Source organism: Apis florea, unplaced genomic scaffold (assembly GCF_048593485.1).
Source record: "Apis florea isolate Af1SG1 unplaced genomic scaffold, ASM4859348v1 contig_3496_pilon, whole genome shotgun sequence".
Classification (NCBI taxonomy): domain Eukaryota; kingdom Metazoa; phylum Arthropoda; class Insecta; order Hymenoptera; family Apidae; genus Apis; species Apis florea.
In genome coordinates this window covers 3,211,618-3,228,609 of record NW_028256773.1, presented here as the reverse complement: position 1 = coordinate 3,228,609, position 16,992 = coordinate 3,211,618, and the positions used below count along the sequence as shown (strand labels likewise).

At 21.7% G+C, this 16,992-nt stretch overlaps 4 protein-coding genes across 21 annotated transcripts; 1 reads left to right on the top strand and 3 right to left on the bottom strand.

Moving 5' to 3' along the window:
- Nucleotides 1–395: 395 nt before the first annotated feature.
- On the bottom strand, nt 396–3,161 carry LOC100870648 (uncharacterized). Its single transcript, XM_003690693.4, has 2 exons — nt 2,684–3,161; nt 396–1,355 (listed from the first exon to the last, which is right to left on the bottom strand). The coding sequence occupies exons 1-2, from the start codon at nt 3,159–3,161 to the stop codon at nt 601–603; spliced, it is 1,233 nt and encodes a 410-aa protein (XP_003690741.3). The 3' UTR covers nt 396–600.
- A 36-nt stretch (nt 3,162–3,197) lies between these two features.
- Nucleotides 3,198–7,016, bottom strand: Oscillin (glucosamine-6-phosphate isomerase Oscillin). 8 transcript variants are annotated; one of them, XM_003690694.4, is made up of 6 exons: nt 6,815–7,016; nt 6,020–6,168; nt 5,644–5,928; nt 5,187–5,545; nt 4,906–4,986; nt 3,198–3,585 (listed from the first exon to the last, which is right to left on the bottom strand). In XM_003690694.4, the coding sequence occupies exons 2-5, from the start codon at nt 6,141–6,143 to the stop codon at nt 4,915–4,917; spliced, it is 840 nt and encodes a 279-aa protein (XP_003690742.1). In that variant the 5' UTR covers nt 6,144–6,168; nt 6,815–7,016; the 3' UTR covers nt 3,198–3,585; nt 4,906–4,914. The 8 variants fall into 8 exon arrangements, with proteins under 8 accessions (XP_003690742.1, XP_086769690.1, XP_086769693.1 ...); XM_086913564.1 differs by lacking the exon at nt 6,815–7,016 and adding an exon at nt 6,262–6,661; XM_086913567.1 differs by lacking the exon at nt 6,815–7,016 and adding an exon at nt 6,401–6,661.
- Nucleotides 7,017–7,214: 198 nt separating this feature from the next.
- On the top strand, nt 7,215–12,135 carry Rtel1 (Regulator of telomere elongation helicase 1). The gene is made up of 13 exons (XM_031920171.2): nt 7,215–7,494; nt 7,566–7,989; nt 8,083–8,338; nt 8,440–8,703; nt 8,816–9,126; nt 9,199–9,405; nt 9,498–9,660; nt 9,752–10,009; nt 10,129–10,368; nt 10,442–10,945; nt 11,154–11,298; nt 11,395–11,551; nt 11,652–12,135. The coding sequence occupies exons 1-12, from the start codon at nt 7,362–7,364 to the stop codon at nt 11,478–11,480; spliced, it is 2,991 nt and encodes a 996-aa protein (XP_031776031.2). The 5' UTR covers nt 7,215–7,361; the 3' UTR covers nt 11,481–11,551; nt 11,652–12,135.
- Nucleotides 12,136–12,204: 69 nt separating this feature from the next.
- LOC100871252 (T-complex protein 11-like protein 1) lies at nt 12,205–16,982 on the bottom strand. 11 transcript variants are annotated; one of them, XM_012494669.3, is made up of 9 exons: nt 16,776–16,915; nt 15,534–15,647; nt 14,989–15,108; nt 14,524–14,643; nt 14,137–14,431; nt 13,540–14,058; nt 13,268–13,452; nt 13,034–13,200; nt 12,205–12,967 (listed from the first exon to the last, which is right to left on the bottom strand). In XM_012494669.3, exons 2-9 carry the CDS (start codon nt 15,542–15,544, stop codon nt 12,720–12,722), a joined length of 1,665 nt encoding a protein of 554 aa, XP_012350123.1. In that variant the 5' UTR covers nt 15,545–15,647; nt 16,776–16,915; the 3' UTR covers nt 12,205–12,719. The 11 variants fall into 11 exon arrangements, with proteins under 11 accessions (XP_012350123.1, XP_086769685.1, XP_012350121.1 ...); XM_086913559.1 differs by having other exon boundaries at nt 15,002–15,108; XM_012494667.3 differs by lacking the exon at nt 16,776–16,915 and adding an exon at nt 16,273–16,497.
- Nucleotides 16,983–16,992: the final 10 nt, after the last annotated feature.

Sequence of the window (16,992 nt, the reverse complement as noted above, 5' to 3'; positions counted from 1 at the left end):
CGTAAATGCAATTGATATGATTTTCTGAAAATATAAATTTTTAAGAAAACTTATATTCTCATGTACTTTATTGATTTATATAATTTATAGATAAAAATTTATTCATATCAATCAAATTCTACTTTTATAGAATTGAAATCTTAGCGATATCGTAATAAACACACAATGTTATCATTTATGATACCTATACATGCACATACATCTGAATATAATATACAAAAGTTATACACATAGAAAAATGTATATAACAAACAAAAACTGTTTATTTAAAAATGAAATAATTATTTGTCGTGATTATTATCATTTCGATCAAATTCATTTTTATTTATACTAATTATTTAAACTCGATATCTTTTTGATGTAAAATATGATTGATTTATGTTTTTCACATGATATTAATTAAATTGATTATATTTTTCTGATTACAGATATAAAATCAATTACATATATCGATCAAAATAATATTTCCGCGATATAACTACAGCGATATAGAACAATTATGATCAATTGTTTCAAAAAGGAAATAACACATTATAATCGTATAAAAACCAACACTTTATACTTATAAAAAATATAATTTTTCTTCATTATTTAATTTATCTATATCCAATTGCGTTGTACAAAACATAATATCAGTTTTCGTAATCGTTTATTAAATAATTCATTTCCAGTATGTTGAACCAATACCTCGTGCATTTTATTTACATCAAAATTATCGATTTCCTTCGTATCCAACGTGAGCATCTTTATCATAAAGCTTATATGGCTGAACTCGCGTACAGCGTCCTCGGCCAATTTCTCTTTATATCCTTCCCTGGTGAATTTGCTCGTATCGCATCCCATTTTATTTAATGTGTCTATTATAGTTTCGTAATACAGATCTAACAGAGCGTCGACTTCGTCCTCCGTTACTTCGAGTTTCACGCTGGAGTAAAGGAAAAAGAGTAGATCACGCAAAGGACTTCCGTAAAGATATATTTGAAAATCAACAAATTTCACATTGTCTATCTTTCCTTTATCGTTACAATGAAACATCACGTTGTTCACCCAGAAATCGCAATGAATTATGGATAACCATGGTTCTCGATATGAATCTGCCCACAATTCGTCCAGTTTCAATTCTGATAAAATTTTATTACATCTATCGAAATGAGGACTTATTTCTGGATCTTTCTTTATCTGTTCCAATATTAATCGGAACATCTGATTTGAGGAGGATTGTACAGCTTGTAAAGGTTTCGCATACATTTTGAACATCTCGAATATACCCGGTCTTTTTTGTTTCATCGCTATTCCCAAACCATGAAATCTGGCCATAGCTTTTACTGCTTCCCCCGCATGATCTAAGTCGTAACCTGCATAAAATCATCGAATGAAATAATTTTACGTAATATAAAATACAAATGTGATGAGTTGATTCATGATCGATGTTTAAAAAAAGTTTCGTTGTTTTACAGTCGATTCTCGATCATTCAACAAAACTGAGTGTGCTCAACTGGGTTGAAAGCATCGCTCTAATTTAGAAAAGAAAATTATTCTCCATTGCGTACGTATCTTTAATATCGCAGACAAAAATTATTATTATGTAAAAAATATATTTAAATTTTGATCGTAGTTCAATGTTTCGTAGATTCATATTCACCAGATTTCGTCCCATCTAATTTTTTTGTACGTTGTGAAATTTTTTTCATTGAAAAATTGTGCAAAAAAGAAAAAAGAACTGAGAAAAAATTAACACATACATATTTAAATCTTATAATATAAAAAACAAACATATAACAATAAAAAATTTAGTAATGTCATGAATAATAAGTTGTTCAAATAAAATTTTTTCATGCAAACGTGAGCACATCGTGAAAATGATATCTATAAATAATATATGTCTATAAATATACTTTAATAAAATTATAAGAATCTTTAAAATTATGATAATTAAATTTAAAAATTCCTTTTAAAAATTAAAAAGAAAAAATTTGAAATTACGTTATGCAATTAACTTATTATATATATTATACCAGTATAAATGAAATTGATTTTTACTTCATATGATAATATGATAAAAGAATGTAATACAATGTAATATTATATATCTTTAATATTTAATTTCTAAATATATAATATAATATTATATTAAATACAATAATTTCAAATTTCAATAACGATGTAAAAAAAAATTTTTTTAAAATATATATATGATACGATATAAAAAGAAATGTATAAATAATTCTTATATAAATGTTAAACTTATTGATTTAAAGTAAAAATCATTTAGTATTGTAATATTAATTATTTATTATAGATTTTATAAATTTTTTTTATAAAAATTTATATATTCATATCTAATAACTAATTAATAAATGACAATAGATTTTTATGGAAAATCAATAAATCAATAAGTAAATGTAAATGACTTAAAAAAAATAGAATTTAAATAGAGATTTGCTTTATTCCTCAAATATAATATTATATTTTGGATATTTTGCATCTTTTTGCATATTCATGCACATTCCGTATATTGCATTTTTAAATGTATATATATATATATATATATATATATATATATATATATATGTATGTATGTATGTATGTATAAATGTATCTAAATGCGAAATCTGTTAATTATATATATGTTAATTTATATATATGTATATATGTATGTGTATTTGTATGTATATGCAAATACCTGTAGCCCTGTCAGCACTGTAATAACCCTTAATTTTTAGATTCTCCATAAGAAGAACAGCATCTTCATCAAATTCTCCATCTGGTTGTAAAGATAATCTAGCTCCATAAAATTTCGGCAAAAGTTCAAACACTTCATTTTTTCTCAATCCGCATTCTAATTCTAATTTATTATAAGCCGGCATAATGGTCTCATACATAAAAATTTCTTTCATGAATGTGCGGGAACTATTAAAAAGTTCTTTTTGGTATTCCGTTGGTGGACACATCTTTGCAATTAGATAAAGATCTTCCTTTTTTTCTGTAATTTTATTCTTCAATTCAACATGAACGCTGAAAATTGTACTTCCATAATTTTCACCAGGAGGTAGTAACGATTTAGTGGTATAATTTTCTACAACCATTTGGTCTTCGATTTTTAAAACGGACTCAAGATCGCGGAGTATAACTTGTTTCATTTCAAATGCACTACTATCCATGATTGTAGGAAAAAATAATACGTGTTATGTCAAATATTTATAGAAATCCCTCACAAAAATATTTTTAATGAATCAATCACAAATAACGAAGAATCTAAAGAACTAGTAATAGCCGTCTTAAATATTGATTGAATTTATAAGATTAGACCACTGACAAGACCGTAAGATTAATGTTCTTATCAATTTTGGCATGCGTTTTATTAGATAATCCCAATTGATATATATGTCAACTATCCAAACCAATACGATGCTGATAAGTAAGTTATACTAGCGTAGATTGTATTGTAGTTTCACTTATCATCTTTCTTCATCGTGATAATCGTTTCTGCTCGTAATCGTTTCTCCCACTTGTTATCGTCGGTTTGTCCTCGATTTTAAGAGGGGATTCAAATGTACTTTAAAAATGTACATCCGCGTACTTTCTCTAAAATATTATATTATTCATATAACAAATTATAAATAAAGAAAAAAAAATAATTTTATCATTTTTTTGAAATATTTTGATCATATTAATTAAAAATATCTCCTTGATTTGTTTAAAAAAAAATGCATAATACATTATGTGCACGAGTTTTTCTCGTAGATATATGTATACTTTATACATAAATGTGCTAAAATTATCATTCTAGGAAAAAAGAAGAGAAATTAAATCTAGTCAAGCAAGTAATGCTATGTATGGATTTTCAATCTTTCTTCGTGTTTTACTATTATGTTATTCTTTACTATTGTCGTTATCAGTAAAAGTTAAATGAGAATTTCATGTCTCTAGTAGTTATGTTTACAACTGATTCCAAGCTGTGAATCATAATGAATAAATATTGTAATTAATCTTATAAAAATTTTATATACATATATAATGTTTTATTTATAAAAAAATTTATAATAAATTTATAAAATTTATATAATGTTTAATTTATAAAAATTATACTTATAAATTAGCGCTGAAATATCTAATTAATTTTTTAATTTTAAATTCATATGAAATATTACTTATCTTTTTAAAGAATTAAATCAAGAATTAAAGAAATATAATCTTTTTTTTTAAATACTAAATATAAATTGGAAAAGTATACATGTAAAAATAAATAAACTAAACAAGATATTTGTTTCATAAACAAATGCAATAAGAATTATTTAAAAAAAAAAACGATTTATATGATAAAAAGGATAAATTTATTTGTGAAAAAATATAATAATTCAAAAATATGAAACAATATTATAATTCATGTTTTATTGGATTATATATATATATATATATATATATATATATATATATATATGTATTATATAAAGTTTTCATGGTTCCCACATAATGTATATATAATTACTTGTCAGATTTTATATATATATATCAAAATTTTATATTATTTTAAATTGATTTTTCAAGTTCGGTAATTAGTTTAGATTATGAATTATGTATTATGTATCTCATAAATGAATTCTATAAATTCTGTAAAAATTAATATATTTTAAATTTTATCTAACTCCAAATTATTATAATTTTTTCTTTTTTAATATCATTTATATATTTAAATAATCATTATTAAACAATTAAAATTATATCAAATATAAAAATAGATTAATTAATTAATTTCATAAACAAAATAAAACAAACATTTAATAATGTTTTAATAATGTTTTAATTAATTAATAATAAAATATAGATTATGGAGTTTTTATTCTATTTTATAATTAAGAAATAAAAAGCAAAAGCATATTTATATAATATGTAAAAAATGACTACCATTTCTTTTTATTGTACTGAACGACGAAGAATTGTATTTCCATCTTCCTCAATCAATTTTTGATGTATAGCACTGAGACCCTGCATATCATAAAAATTCAAGATAAAATAAATTCATAAATTATTTGAATTAAAATATAAATGTATTGTTAAACTTAAATATTATATAATTATATAAATTTATATATTATATAAATTTATATTTATATATTATATAAATTTGAAACAAAATTATTAAAGATTTTTAAGATTTTTAAGAAAATATAATTATTTAAATATACCTTAAAATATTTTACTGTCTTCACACGTAATTCTAATGTTGCATCCTCGTCACAAACAATTATTGTACGTGGATGTTGTTGAAAAGCTGATACAGTCCACATATGGTTAATACCTTCTTCTATTGCCTTATAAAGAGCAAATGCTTTATGAGAACCTGTGATGAGAATCATTACTTCTTTAGCATCCATCACTGTGCCAACACCAACAGTCAATGCTTGATTTGGTACTTTGGAAATATCATTTCCAAAAAATCTTGCATTAGCTTCTAATGTATCTTGTGCCAATGTCTTTACTCTTGTACGCGATGCTAAGGAAGAACCTGGTTCATTGAAAGCTATGTGACCATCTGGACCAATACCTAAAACATGAGATTTTTTTATTCATATAAATTTTCTTTTATATGAATTTATTTATTTATTTATTTTCATATAATAATAATGCAATAAAATTGCATACCACCAATAAATAATTCAATACCACCAGCTTCTTTAATTTTGTTTTCAAAATCATCACATTCCTTTATAAGATCAGGTGCATTACCATCAAGAATATGCACATTTTGTGGATCTATATCTATGTGCTTAAAGAAATTATTATACATATAATAATGATAAGATTCTGGATGATCTCTGGGTAAATCAACATATTCATCCATATTAAAAGTTTTTACATACTTGAAGGAAATTTTTCCTGCTTTATAATATTCTATAAGTTTTCTATACATTCCCAAAGGTGTACCACCTCAAAAATAAGCAATAATTATTAATTTTAATAAAAATTTATTAATAAGGAGATTATAAATTTTCTGTTTACTTGTATGAAAAATAAATACCTGTTGGGAGACCAAGAATAAAATATTTATTTTCATTTGGTTGAAAATCATTAATTCTTTTTAAAACATATTTAGCAGACCATTCTGCTACATAATCCACTGTATCACAGATTACTAAACGCATATTAAATTTATTTTATATTATAACACTGAAAAATGTAAAATTATAAGATATAATAGAAAAAATATATAAAGTAAAATTTAAAAAATTCATAAATATATAATATAATATATTTCCATACTATAACTGAGTTTTTATTTATTTTATAAGTAACACAATCAGTTCTTAACAAAATTTATACGGATACTTTTATACTTATATAAAAAAATATCTTATAACAACGACCTTTTTATCTGAACACACAGAAAAATGATGTATACTTAAGTTTTATATTATCTTCATATTCATATCTTTATATGAAATATTTCATTTCATTGAAGCAAATTAAATGCATTTTATTTTCATTTATTATTTTCTTTTTATTAATTTTTATTTTCCAAATCTTGTAAAGTTAACAAATATATGAAATACATATATTGTTTCTTTATAGGAACTTATTTAATTACATTCTTATATCTTATGCGCGCTATGTTAAACACAAGAATATTGAATGGTCTTTCGTAGCTTACTTTAAAGGTCAATAACCATTGGTCGTTAGTATTAAAACATATACGATAAATTTATTCAATAAATTTTAACATATTATTTTTTTAAAGTTTTATATTATGTCAAACGTAATTATATTTATTATAAAAAATTAAAACATTATAAAACATAATAAAAAATATACAAACCTGAAAAAAAATTAAAAACTTCTTTTGTAATAATCGGTCGGACATCAGCTGATATACAACTGATCTAATCTCGAGTCTTTGTTACTTTGCAAAAAATTTAATATTCCACTTATAGATATGCAATACTTGAAAACAATTTCTTTTATAAAGCAAACTGGATGATAATTAAATGATACACAATTTTACTTATATTAAAAATTATAACAAAAAATGTTTATAATATACATATTTATAAAAAATAAAATCTTTTTATTTTTAATTAATTTAATTAATTAATTATATTATTTTGTAAAATTTATTTCTTTTTGTAAAAAAATATCTTTCTTTCAAATAATATTTTTTTTTTTTTTTAAGAAAAAAAAAAGAAAAGTTAATTGCATATAAAGCAAACATGATTGTATAGGTGCATATATATTTTTAATGGCACCTTTCTTTAGAATCTGGCGGGAATGCATTGTCTATTGATGTTAACATTGTTAAATTAATATTTTTTGTATTAGTGTATTAAAAATTAAATTATATATGTTATAAAATTTATAACGATACAATGCCAGATGTGACAATTAATAATATTATTGTAAATTTTCCTTTTAAACCATATTCGATACAAGAAGAATATATGGCAAAAGTGATACAATGTCTTCAAAATAGTAAAAATGGTGTTTTAGAATCTCCAACTGGTATAATTATCTTTTTATTATTATATGTATAATTAATAATCGAAATATTAAAATTAATTTATAAAAAATAGGTACAGGAAAAACACTCAGTCTTTTATGTTCTTCCTTAAGTTGGTTATTATCAAAGAAAGCTCAATTACAAGCACAATCATTAATGAATAAAATTGAAGAACCCAATTTTAGTGGACATTTTTTTAAACAATTAAATAATGGACTCAAAAAAAGTACAGGAGATACAGAACCTACTATTGTTTTTAATTGGAATGCACCAAAAATTATTTATGCATCTAGAACTCATTCTCAGCTTTCACAAGCAATGCAAGAATTAAAAAGAACTTCTTATAAACATGTAGGCACAGCTGTATTAGGATCTCGAGATCAATTATGTATTCATCCAGAAGTTTCTAAAGAAACTAATAGTTCAAACAAGATATATATGTGTCATTCTAAAGTAAAATCTAGAACATGTTTTTATTACAATAATGTTGAAAGCAGGTGCAAAACATATTATTAATATTTTTTAATAGCTTTATTAAATTTTATTAATATATTATATTATATATATTAATAAAAATATATATATTTTAGAAAAGATGATTCATTTTTTAAACAAGAAATACTTGATATAGAAGATTTAGTAAAAGCTGGACAAAAATTCAAATGTTGTCCATATTTTTTATCCAGAGAACTCAAACAAAATGCAGATATCATTTTTATGCCATATAATTATATATTAGATACAAAATCACGAAAAATACAGGGTATAGATATACAGAACAATATCATTCTTTTTGATGAAGCACATAATATTGAGAAAATCTGTGAAGAAACAGCATCATTACAGGTATTAATTTATATTTAACAAATAATTAATTGAATTTAATAATATTGAATGCTATAAAAAATAAATTGGATAATAAATTGATTTTTATAAAACTTTTATAGATATCTAGTACAGATATTGCAATGTGCATTGATGAAATAACAGTTGTAATGGAAGATATGGCTAAGGATATTGAACAACAAAATAATTTTTTAATGGAAAATTCAGAAAATGTTCAAAAAGATTTTACTGCAGATGATTTATGCATTTTGAAAGCTATGTTTTTGGAATTGGAAAAAGCTATTGATGATATATCAATTGTAAAACGTGATGAAGGAGATACATTTCCTGGTGGATACATTTTTGAATTATTAGGAAAAGCACAAGTAAATAATTAAATTATATTCTAATATAATTATATAATATATCAATATTTTTATATGATATAAAATATCTAATATTTATTTAAAATAAATAAAAATAATAAATATTTAACAGTTAACTCATGGTAGAGAACAACTTGTAATAGAAAAATTAGAGAAAATTGTTTTTTATTTAACTACTACAAGCACCTCTCCATTTACAAGAAAAGGTAATGCACTTCAAAAATTCAGTGATTTATTAAAAACTGCATTTAGTAGTGATAATAGTTTACTCTCTAAAGAAAAAATCAAACAATATTATAAAGTATATATACAATTAGAAGAACAGAAAAAATCAAAACAAAATGATGTTTGGGAGAAAAAAAAAATACTTCCAAAAAATGAAGGCAAAATTATTAATTATTGGTGTTTTAGTCCTGGATTTAGGTAAATTTTGATTATATTATTGTATTTAGTTTTAAATACATTGATTTTTATATATTGATTACAATGATAAAGTATGCAACAACTAAAAGACCAAGGAACACGTGCAATAATATTAACAAGTGGTACATTATCTCCTTTAAAACCTTTCATATCTGAACTTGGAATACCGATTGAAGTTCAATTAGAAAATTCACATATTGTTAAAGAAGATCAAATTTGTGTTGGTATACTTAGTCGAGGTCCTGATGGTTATTCATTAAATTCTTCTTTTAACACAAGGTATTTTTATTATTAAATTGAATATTAAGTATTTTTTTAAAAAAATATTAATTTTCATAATATGTCACTTAAAAATTATAATTTATATTTAGAAATGACCCAAAATACATAGGATCTCTTGGACAAACAATATTTAATTTTAGTTGTCTTGTTCCTTATGGTTTACTTGTATTCTTCCCTTCATATCCAATAATGAAAAAATGTAAAGAAGAATGGCAAAATACAGGTTTGTGGACTAAAATTGCAGATCGTAAAGTAATTATCTTTAATATTTATATTAAGATGATGATACATAATAAGATATAATAAATTATAAAAACGATAAAACTATTTATTTACATATCAGCCTATATATGTGGAACCACAGTATAAAGATGGTTTTATTAATGTTATGAATGAGTATTATGAAAAAATTAGAAATCCTTCATGTAAAGGAGCTATTTTTATGGCAGTTTGTAGAGGTAAAGTAAGTGAAGGACTTGATTTTGCTAATGCAAATGGGAGAGCTGTATTAATTACTGGTCTTCCATTTCCACCTTTAAAAGATCCTAGAGTTATATTAAAACAACGATATTTGGAAGAGATAAAAAAACAAGATAAAGAGGTAATTGAATTTAACGATTTATAAAATACATATTAAATATTTATTAAATATATATAATTAATATAATATATTTAATATATATATTTAATATAAATATTTTTATATATATTATTTTTTAGGTTTTATCTGGCCAACAGTGGTATCAACTTGAAGCATCACGAGCTGTTAATCAAGCTATTGGCCGTATAATACGTCACAAAAATGATTATGGAGCTATAATTCTTTGTGATCATCGATTTGATAATCCAAATTTTAAGAAACATTTATCTGCTTGGCTCAGACCTCATATAAAAAATTTTACTTGTTTTGGTGTCATTATAAAAGAGTTAAAAGGTTTTTTTAGATATGCAGAACATACTGTAAGTTTAATTTTATAAAAAGAAAATACTTAAGTACTATTATATTTTTAAGTATTTTTATTTTTATTTTCAGTTTCCACAACCAAATATAATTAATATACAATCTACAAATAGTTGTGTTTCATTACCAGCAGTCTCAGCATCATTTGACACAACTGTATCGCGAAACATAAAAGTTATTTCTAAAGAGGATATTGTAATATCTTCTGAAGATACTTTCACTATTGATACTTATATTAATGAAGATAAGAAAAATAAGCAATTGACTGAAACAAAAAAAAAAAATTTATTTGAACTTTTAGAAACAGAATCAAAGCCTATAATTAATTTTAGTGATTGTAAATTGAAAAGAAATTACATCACTTGTGAGCTAACAAAAAATATTAATGAACCAGTTATGAAAAAAAGAAAAATAAAAATGTTACCAATAGAATTTAATGAACATTTGTCAGGTCCTTCAACTTCTTCATGTGAAAATAGAGAAGATACAAATAATATGATACATTCTCAACAAATATTAGGAGAAACTAGTAATAAGACTGATAAAAAAACTTTAGGTAAAATGTACTTAAAAGAAGTAAGTTTTTTTTATATTTTATATATATATATATATATATATATATATATATATATATATATATTTATATATTTTTATATTTATATATATAATTGATTATGATTAATTAAAAATATAATTTTAATTAATAGTAAATTAATATTATAATAACATTTGCTACATATATATACATTCAAAAGCTTAAATATATACATAATACATTTCTTAGGTAAAACATTCTTTATCAGAAACAGATTATAAAACATTTGCAACAATGATACAAGATTATACAAAAACAAATAATTTGGAAGTATTATTAAGAATACTTCAAGATTTGTTTTCACCAAATAAAGGATTATTTCACTTATTTATAGGTATTTATATATTTATATATTTATATATTTTTATATATTTATATTAATAACATAACAATTTTATATATTATAAACATTATATGACAAAATTTGTAGGATTCAAACATTTTATAAAGAAATATCATATTTCTGAATTTGAAAATTATATTACTCTTATCATAAATAGACAAAAAAAATCATAATATTAAACAAGAAAAAAATTTAAAGACATATATTAACATTTAAGAATTATTATTAAAATGAAATTACCTAAGTAAGTATTAATGAATTATATTAATTTGATATCTTTATTTTATTAATATTTTAAATTAATATAAATTTATATCTATTTTATAAAATCTTCTTTTCCACAGGAATAATTATAATTCAACTGATTTCATCTTAAAATTTGAAATTATCTTAATTATTTGATTGAGCTTTTAAGGATATCCTAAGAATTCAAATTTATTTAAAACATGAAGCTATAATATTAAAATAATCTGATCTAATACTACACCTGATTTGAATTCCCACAATTTTTCATTGTTGTTTTTGGACGTTTGTTTCAGAATTCTAGCTTAAATTCATATGAAATTGTAAATTGGTTCGCCAAACTAAATATAAAATTTTTAAATTTTATATTTTTTGTTGAATATCTATCTTTTTCTTTTTTAATTTTTATTATATAATAAAATCATATAAAATATTGTCATAATTATATTGAATTTATACTTTAATTGTGAATGTTTGTTACTTTATATTTAAAATAATTTTGTATAATTTAAATCTTTTAATAAAAATTATATTTATAAATATATGTAATTTTATAAAATAAAAATAGAACATATATGAAATATATTTCTGAAATATGTTTGATGTCAAAATAACCTTAAAATAATTACATTTACTTTAAAATATGGAATAAAATTTCATTACAAATTGATTTAATCTTCGCATATATATACAAATATATATTACATATTAGTTTTGAATACAATACTTAAAATAACATTTGAAAATTATTAAAGCACCAAGTACAAAAAAATAAGTTGTAATTAATATTATCATAATATTACAGATTGAAAAATTAAGTCACAGTTAAATTATATGTAAGATAATGTTTGCATATGATTAGAAACGAATAATTAATATTTGCAATATGTATGAAAAGATGTTTTTTCCTCTTTATATATATATCTATTATTTGTTAATTTGTTATAATGTTATTTATAACTTATATCAACATCAGAATCTTTCTATATAACGTTTTTGTTTTTATATTTCAATATTCTTTTCTTTTTTGTTAGAAAACTTAATTTATGAAAACAAATGAAGTGTTACTTTAAAATATATATTACTTATTTTTTTTAATTAATGTGCTATTTTATGAACACATAATATAATGTTTCCCTTACAAAAATTGATTTAAAATCTTAATTGTTTTATAAGTCCATAGTATGAATTGCACTTGTATCTTTATTATTCTCAATTTCTTTTTTAATAAGTGCATTGGTTATAATTTCTTGATAATATTCTCCAAATACACTTCGATTATGAGAAATAAGTATTAAGAATTGAGCTACTATAGCTGTTAATTCTTCTTGAAGTGATGAAAGCCCAGGTGGAACTTGTTGCGGTGCCGCAGATTGAGATAATATTATTTTTTGTAAAAATTGACGAATTCTCAGATCTATAAAAAAAAAAATACAAAAAATATTACATAAAAATATATTTCATAGCTTAGAAATATATTTACTTATAAGATGTCTAATTTTATGTCCAGGATTGATAAGATCCAATATTTGTCCTTCCAATAATGATTCCATTTCTACAGATAAAAGAGTAAAACCAATTTCTCGTAATGTTGTTTCTAAATCTGTTTTCACTTGCAATACAATATTTGGCATTACAGTTTCCAAATCCCTGCCAACAATAAAAATTTAATTTATTTGATTCTATTATTTATATATACATATTTTTCTTTACATACTTATTTGAATGTACAGAATCTAATAATACATTAAGATGTTGTTTAATATTTTTCTTAAAACTTGATACTCCATGAATTGGTGCACCAACTGTATTATTTACTAACAATATTATAGATCCTATAATGCTTAATCTGCTAGTTTTATCACGCAATTCAAGTAATCTACCTTGATCAAGCATTAATGTCTGCGAATATAAATGTAAATAAAATTTATATCATTATTAATTCAAATAATTTAAAATAATAATTATATTATTAATAAAGAATTATACTTCTGCATCTGGATTAAAATCCCATTCTAAAAGATCAAGATACGCTTCAGTTAAAAGACAATGTGTAAGCTGACGCACAGCATTAACATCGGATGAATTGCTTGTAATTTTTGTTGGATCATAGTGCCTTAATAACCATTTTTCTGTGAATTGTAGACCATTTGTATTAACTTTTAAGAATTCGGCAAATTTAGCTTTTTCATATTCAATACTTGAAGCAACTATATTTGGTCTCATCATAGTAATAGTAAAATTTGCTAAATCAAGTCTCATTAATTGTAATATTTCCATTATGCCTTTAAATATTTCAATGACATCTGTTTTTTGATTAAGTTCACGAATCTTTTCATCTCTTACTGGTGCACAAACTTTACTCATAATTGATATTACATATTGTGCATAATGATGGAAATCCAAAACACCATTTTCTGCCTGTTGTCTAATTAAATCCACATCAAGTATTTCTTTCAAATTTTCTCTAATTTTTGCATGATGTGGTAATACTAATTCATCTAATGTCTATAAAAAAAAAATTATTAAATACAAGTAAAAGTAAAAACTATAAATTATTTCTTAAAATTTACATAAATACATTACTTCTTTAATTTCTTTTAATAAAACCAATGCCTGAGTATAATTTGGAGGATCTTCTTCTAATTGCTCTGCTAACAAATTCCAGAAAGCCTTATGCATAATTTCTTTTACTCTTCTATGGAATGTACCATCATCAGGCTCAAGTTTTTGTAATTGAAAATTTTTATCCACCGCAATTTCATGTGCTAACGCCATATTTTTCATACCATTTGCAGCTTTTATAATTTCTTCAAGAGAAACAAATTTCGGCGGCGAAGCTCCTATTAATCCGCTTGCCATGAAATTTGCTGTTTTTTGCCTGTATATTAAAATTAATATCAGAAATAAAAATATTCATTAATTACAAGAATAATTAAATTCATGAATTATAAGAATAATCATATAATTTACCCTTTTATATTTTCTTCTTCTGATTCAATATGAGAATCAGATTGATAATCTACAGGTACAGATGTACTAGCTTCATTTATATTACATTTTTGTTTTTCATCATTTTCCATTTTTTGATTCCTACACAATAATACAATTATTATAATTTTTATAACATAAATTATAAATGTTTAAAAAATATTATATCCATTATAATAAATAATGTGACAAACAAAACACAAAACAATATCTTATTAAAAAATATAATAAATTGTTGTTAAAAAAAACATAATATTAATCAATATTATCAATTAATTATTAAATATTTTATTTTTTTTTTAAATAAATATTTTATTAAAAAAATAGAGATTATTTTTTATATATTATTTACTATAATCATGGCAGGTAAAACTGTAATTAATATATTAATATTAATAATATTAAAGAAATAAATAAAAAATTCTCATTACAGAAAGATACACTGACCAAAATAAAATACCAGGAATAAAATTTAACAGTGCCATTGATCCTGGAAGTTTGCGACTAATGAAGAAACAGCAAAGAGTAATACCCCATATTACTCCAGCACCAACCAAAACTTTATTCCTAATAAAATATCATTTTATCATATGTTGAATAATATTTAAAAATATTTTTAATGTCATAAAATATCATATAATTATATCAATAATTTTGTCTATAAAATTCTCTCTCTCCAATCCAAGAATTAATATATTTATTATATTACCTTATTAATATATACAAATAATCAATATATCAATATATAATTATTAATATATATTTAATTTAATATATGTTATTAATACAAATCTAAAACTTAAATAAAATAAAATATATTATAGAAACAAATTCTACTTTGTGAAATTAAAAGATAAAATTAGAAACCTGTTCTTTAATAAATAAATTATTTCTATAGTTAGATAATAGAACATAATTTATATAATTGTTATATATATATACATATATACATAATATATGCGATTGAAATATATCATATATGAAAAATATACCTATCTGGCATGATTAATATTTGATTTAAACGTTTTGTTGTAGCATGATCTGCATTCAGAAACAGCTGGTACTTAAATGCAATGGATATTGAAGAAAAGGAGGTCAAACTTTGTCTATAAAAAGAACGTCCACAAGGTACATATAAGAACAAGACTTCCTACTTGATTTTAAAAGATTGATATAATATTTTTATTTTCAAATCCTATCTTAGATTTACATTTGTTATATATGTGATATTATAACAATTCTTAATTATAATTTATTTCATATTTGCTAAAATATTTTGCTATATTTATTGTATTAAATATAAAAACATAAATAATCTTTCTATTTAATTGATATAAATTGATTTAAATAAATAAAATTTATATATATTTGTAAATTTTTAATTTAGAAATTGATATGTTATGATTTTATCTTATATTTAAAAAAATATAATTTTTGTACTATATCTTATTAGAAATGCATATTTTTCATAAGAATTTAATTTATAAATATTCCGCCTATTTAATATTTAGAAATAATAATATTTACATATTGTATGAAATATTATTCTTAATGTAATTAATATATTTTCTAATTTAATACACATATTGATCTGTTTACAAACAAAATTAAACCTAAAATATAATATGAATTTTTTGCATCATGTAATTATTTCAAAAAATTACTAAAGTAATTTATTAAATTTAATTATATCTGATCTTATTTGTAATTTAATTAGAAAAATATATTTACAGTTTCACTAAAAAAGTCGAAATGCGTAAAATGATATCTGACTTGATGCTTTACCAAAATATTTCAGTTTTTGTCATAATACAATTCACATTTCTATTTTAAATTTATCAGTAATTTTATATATAAATTATCATATTGAGAAATCAATTTTGTTCCAAACAATTATAAATTGTGTATTTACAACTTGTTAGGTTGATGTTCAACAGTGAACTTAGGTGTATATCTAGATTTGAAATAATAGCGTCCTCTATAAGTTGTTTTTTTTTATTAAATTTCGTGCAATTAATTTAATTATTAATAGAATTATCTTTTATATTTTTTATATTTTTATATTTATAAATATATATATTGTATAAAAAATTAAAAAATAAAAATATAAAACATTTAACACAATATTGAAAATATTGAATATAACATTGTTTAATTTAAAAAAAAATATATTATTCATAATTAAAAAAATAGCTAATTTCAAAATAATGACTAAAGAAACTATGTATACTTACATATATATAATAAATTAATATAAAACTATGATTGTGACAAATGTTAAAATTTATTGTAAATTAATGTGCCATAATGAGCATCATTGTTCAATAATATTACAACAATAATCACGTCTTAAAAATTTCAAGGTATACATGAGTCTTTTTTGGAAATAATATGACTCATTGTTGTCTACCTTGAATTTCACAAAGGTTATATTAATACATGAATTTATTT

Coding starts and splice junctions, on each gene's coding strand:
- Oscillin (XM_003690694.4), bottom strand. CDS start 6,143: ATGCGTTTAGTAATCTGTGATACAGTGGATTATGTAGCAGAATGGTCT. Junction 5,929..6,019: donor TATTCTTGGTCTCCCAACAG/GTATTTATTTTT, acceptor CTTATTTTTGAG/GTGGTACACCTTTGGGAATG. Junction 4,987..5,186: donor AGACAGTAAAATATTTTAAG/GTATATTTAAAT, acceptor TATGATATGCAG/GGTCTCAGTGCTATACATCA.
- Rtel1 (XM_031920171.2), top strand. CDS start 7,362: ATGCCAGATGTGACAATTAATAATATTATTGTAAATTTTCCTTTTAAA. Junction 8,704..8,815: donor AATTATTAGGAAAAGCACAA/GTAAATAATTAA, acceptor AATATTTAACAG/TTAACTCATGGTAGAGAACA. Junction 10,369..10,441: donor TTAGATATGCAGAACATACT/GTAAGTTTAATT, acceptor TTTTATTTTCAG/TTTCCACAACCAAATATAAT.
- LOC100871252 (XM_012494669.3), bottom strand. Junction 14,059..14,136: donor TATTAAAAGAAATTAAAGAA/GTAATGTATTTA, acceptor TTTTTTTTATAG/ACATTAGATGAATTAGTATT. Junction 12,968..13,033: donor TAAAATTAGACATCTTATAA/GTAAATATATTT, acceptor TTTTTTTTATAG/ATCTGAGAATTCGTCAATTT.
- LOC100870648 (XM_003690693.4), bottom strand. CDS start 3,161: ATGGATAGTAGTGCATTTGAAATGAAACAAGTTATACTCCGCGATCTT. Junction 1,356..2,683: donor CAGTGCTGACAGGGCTACAG/GTATTTGCATAT, acceptor GATTTTATGCAG/GTTACGACTTAGATCATGCG.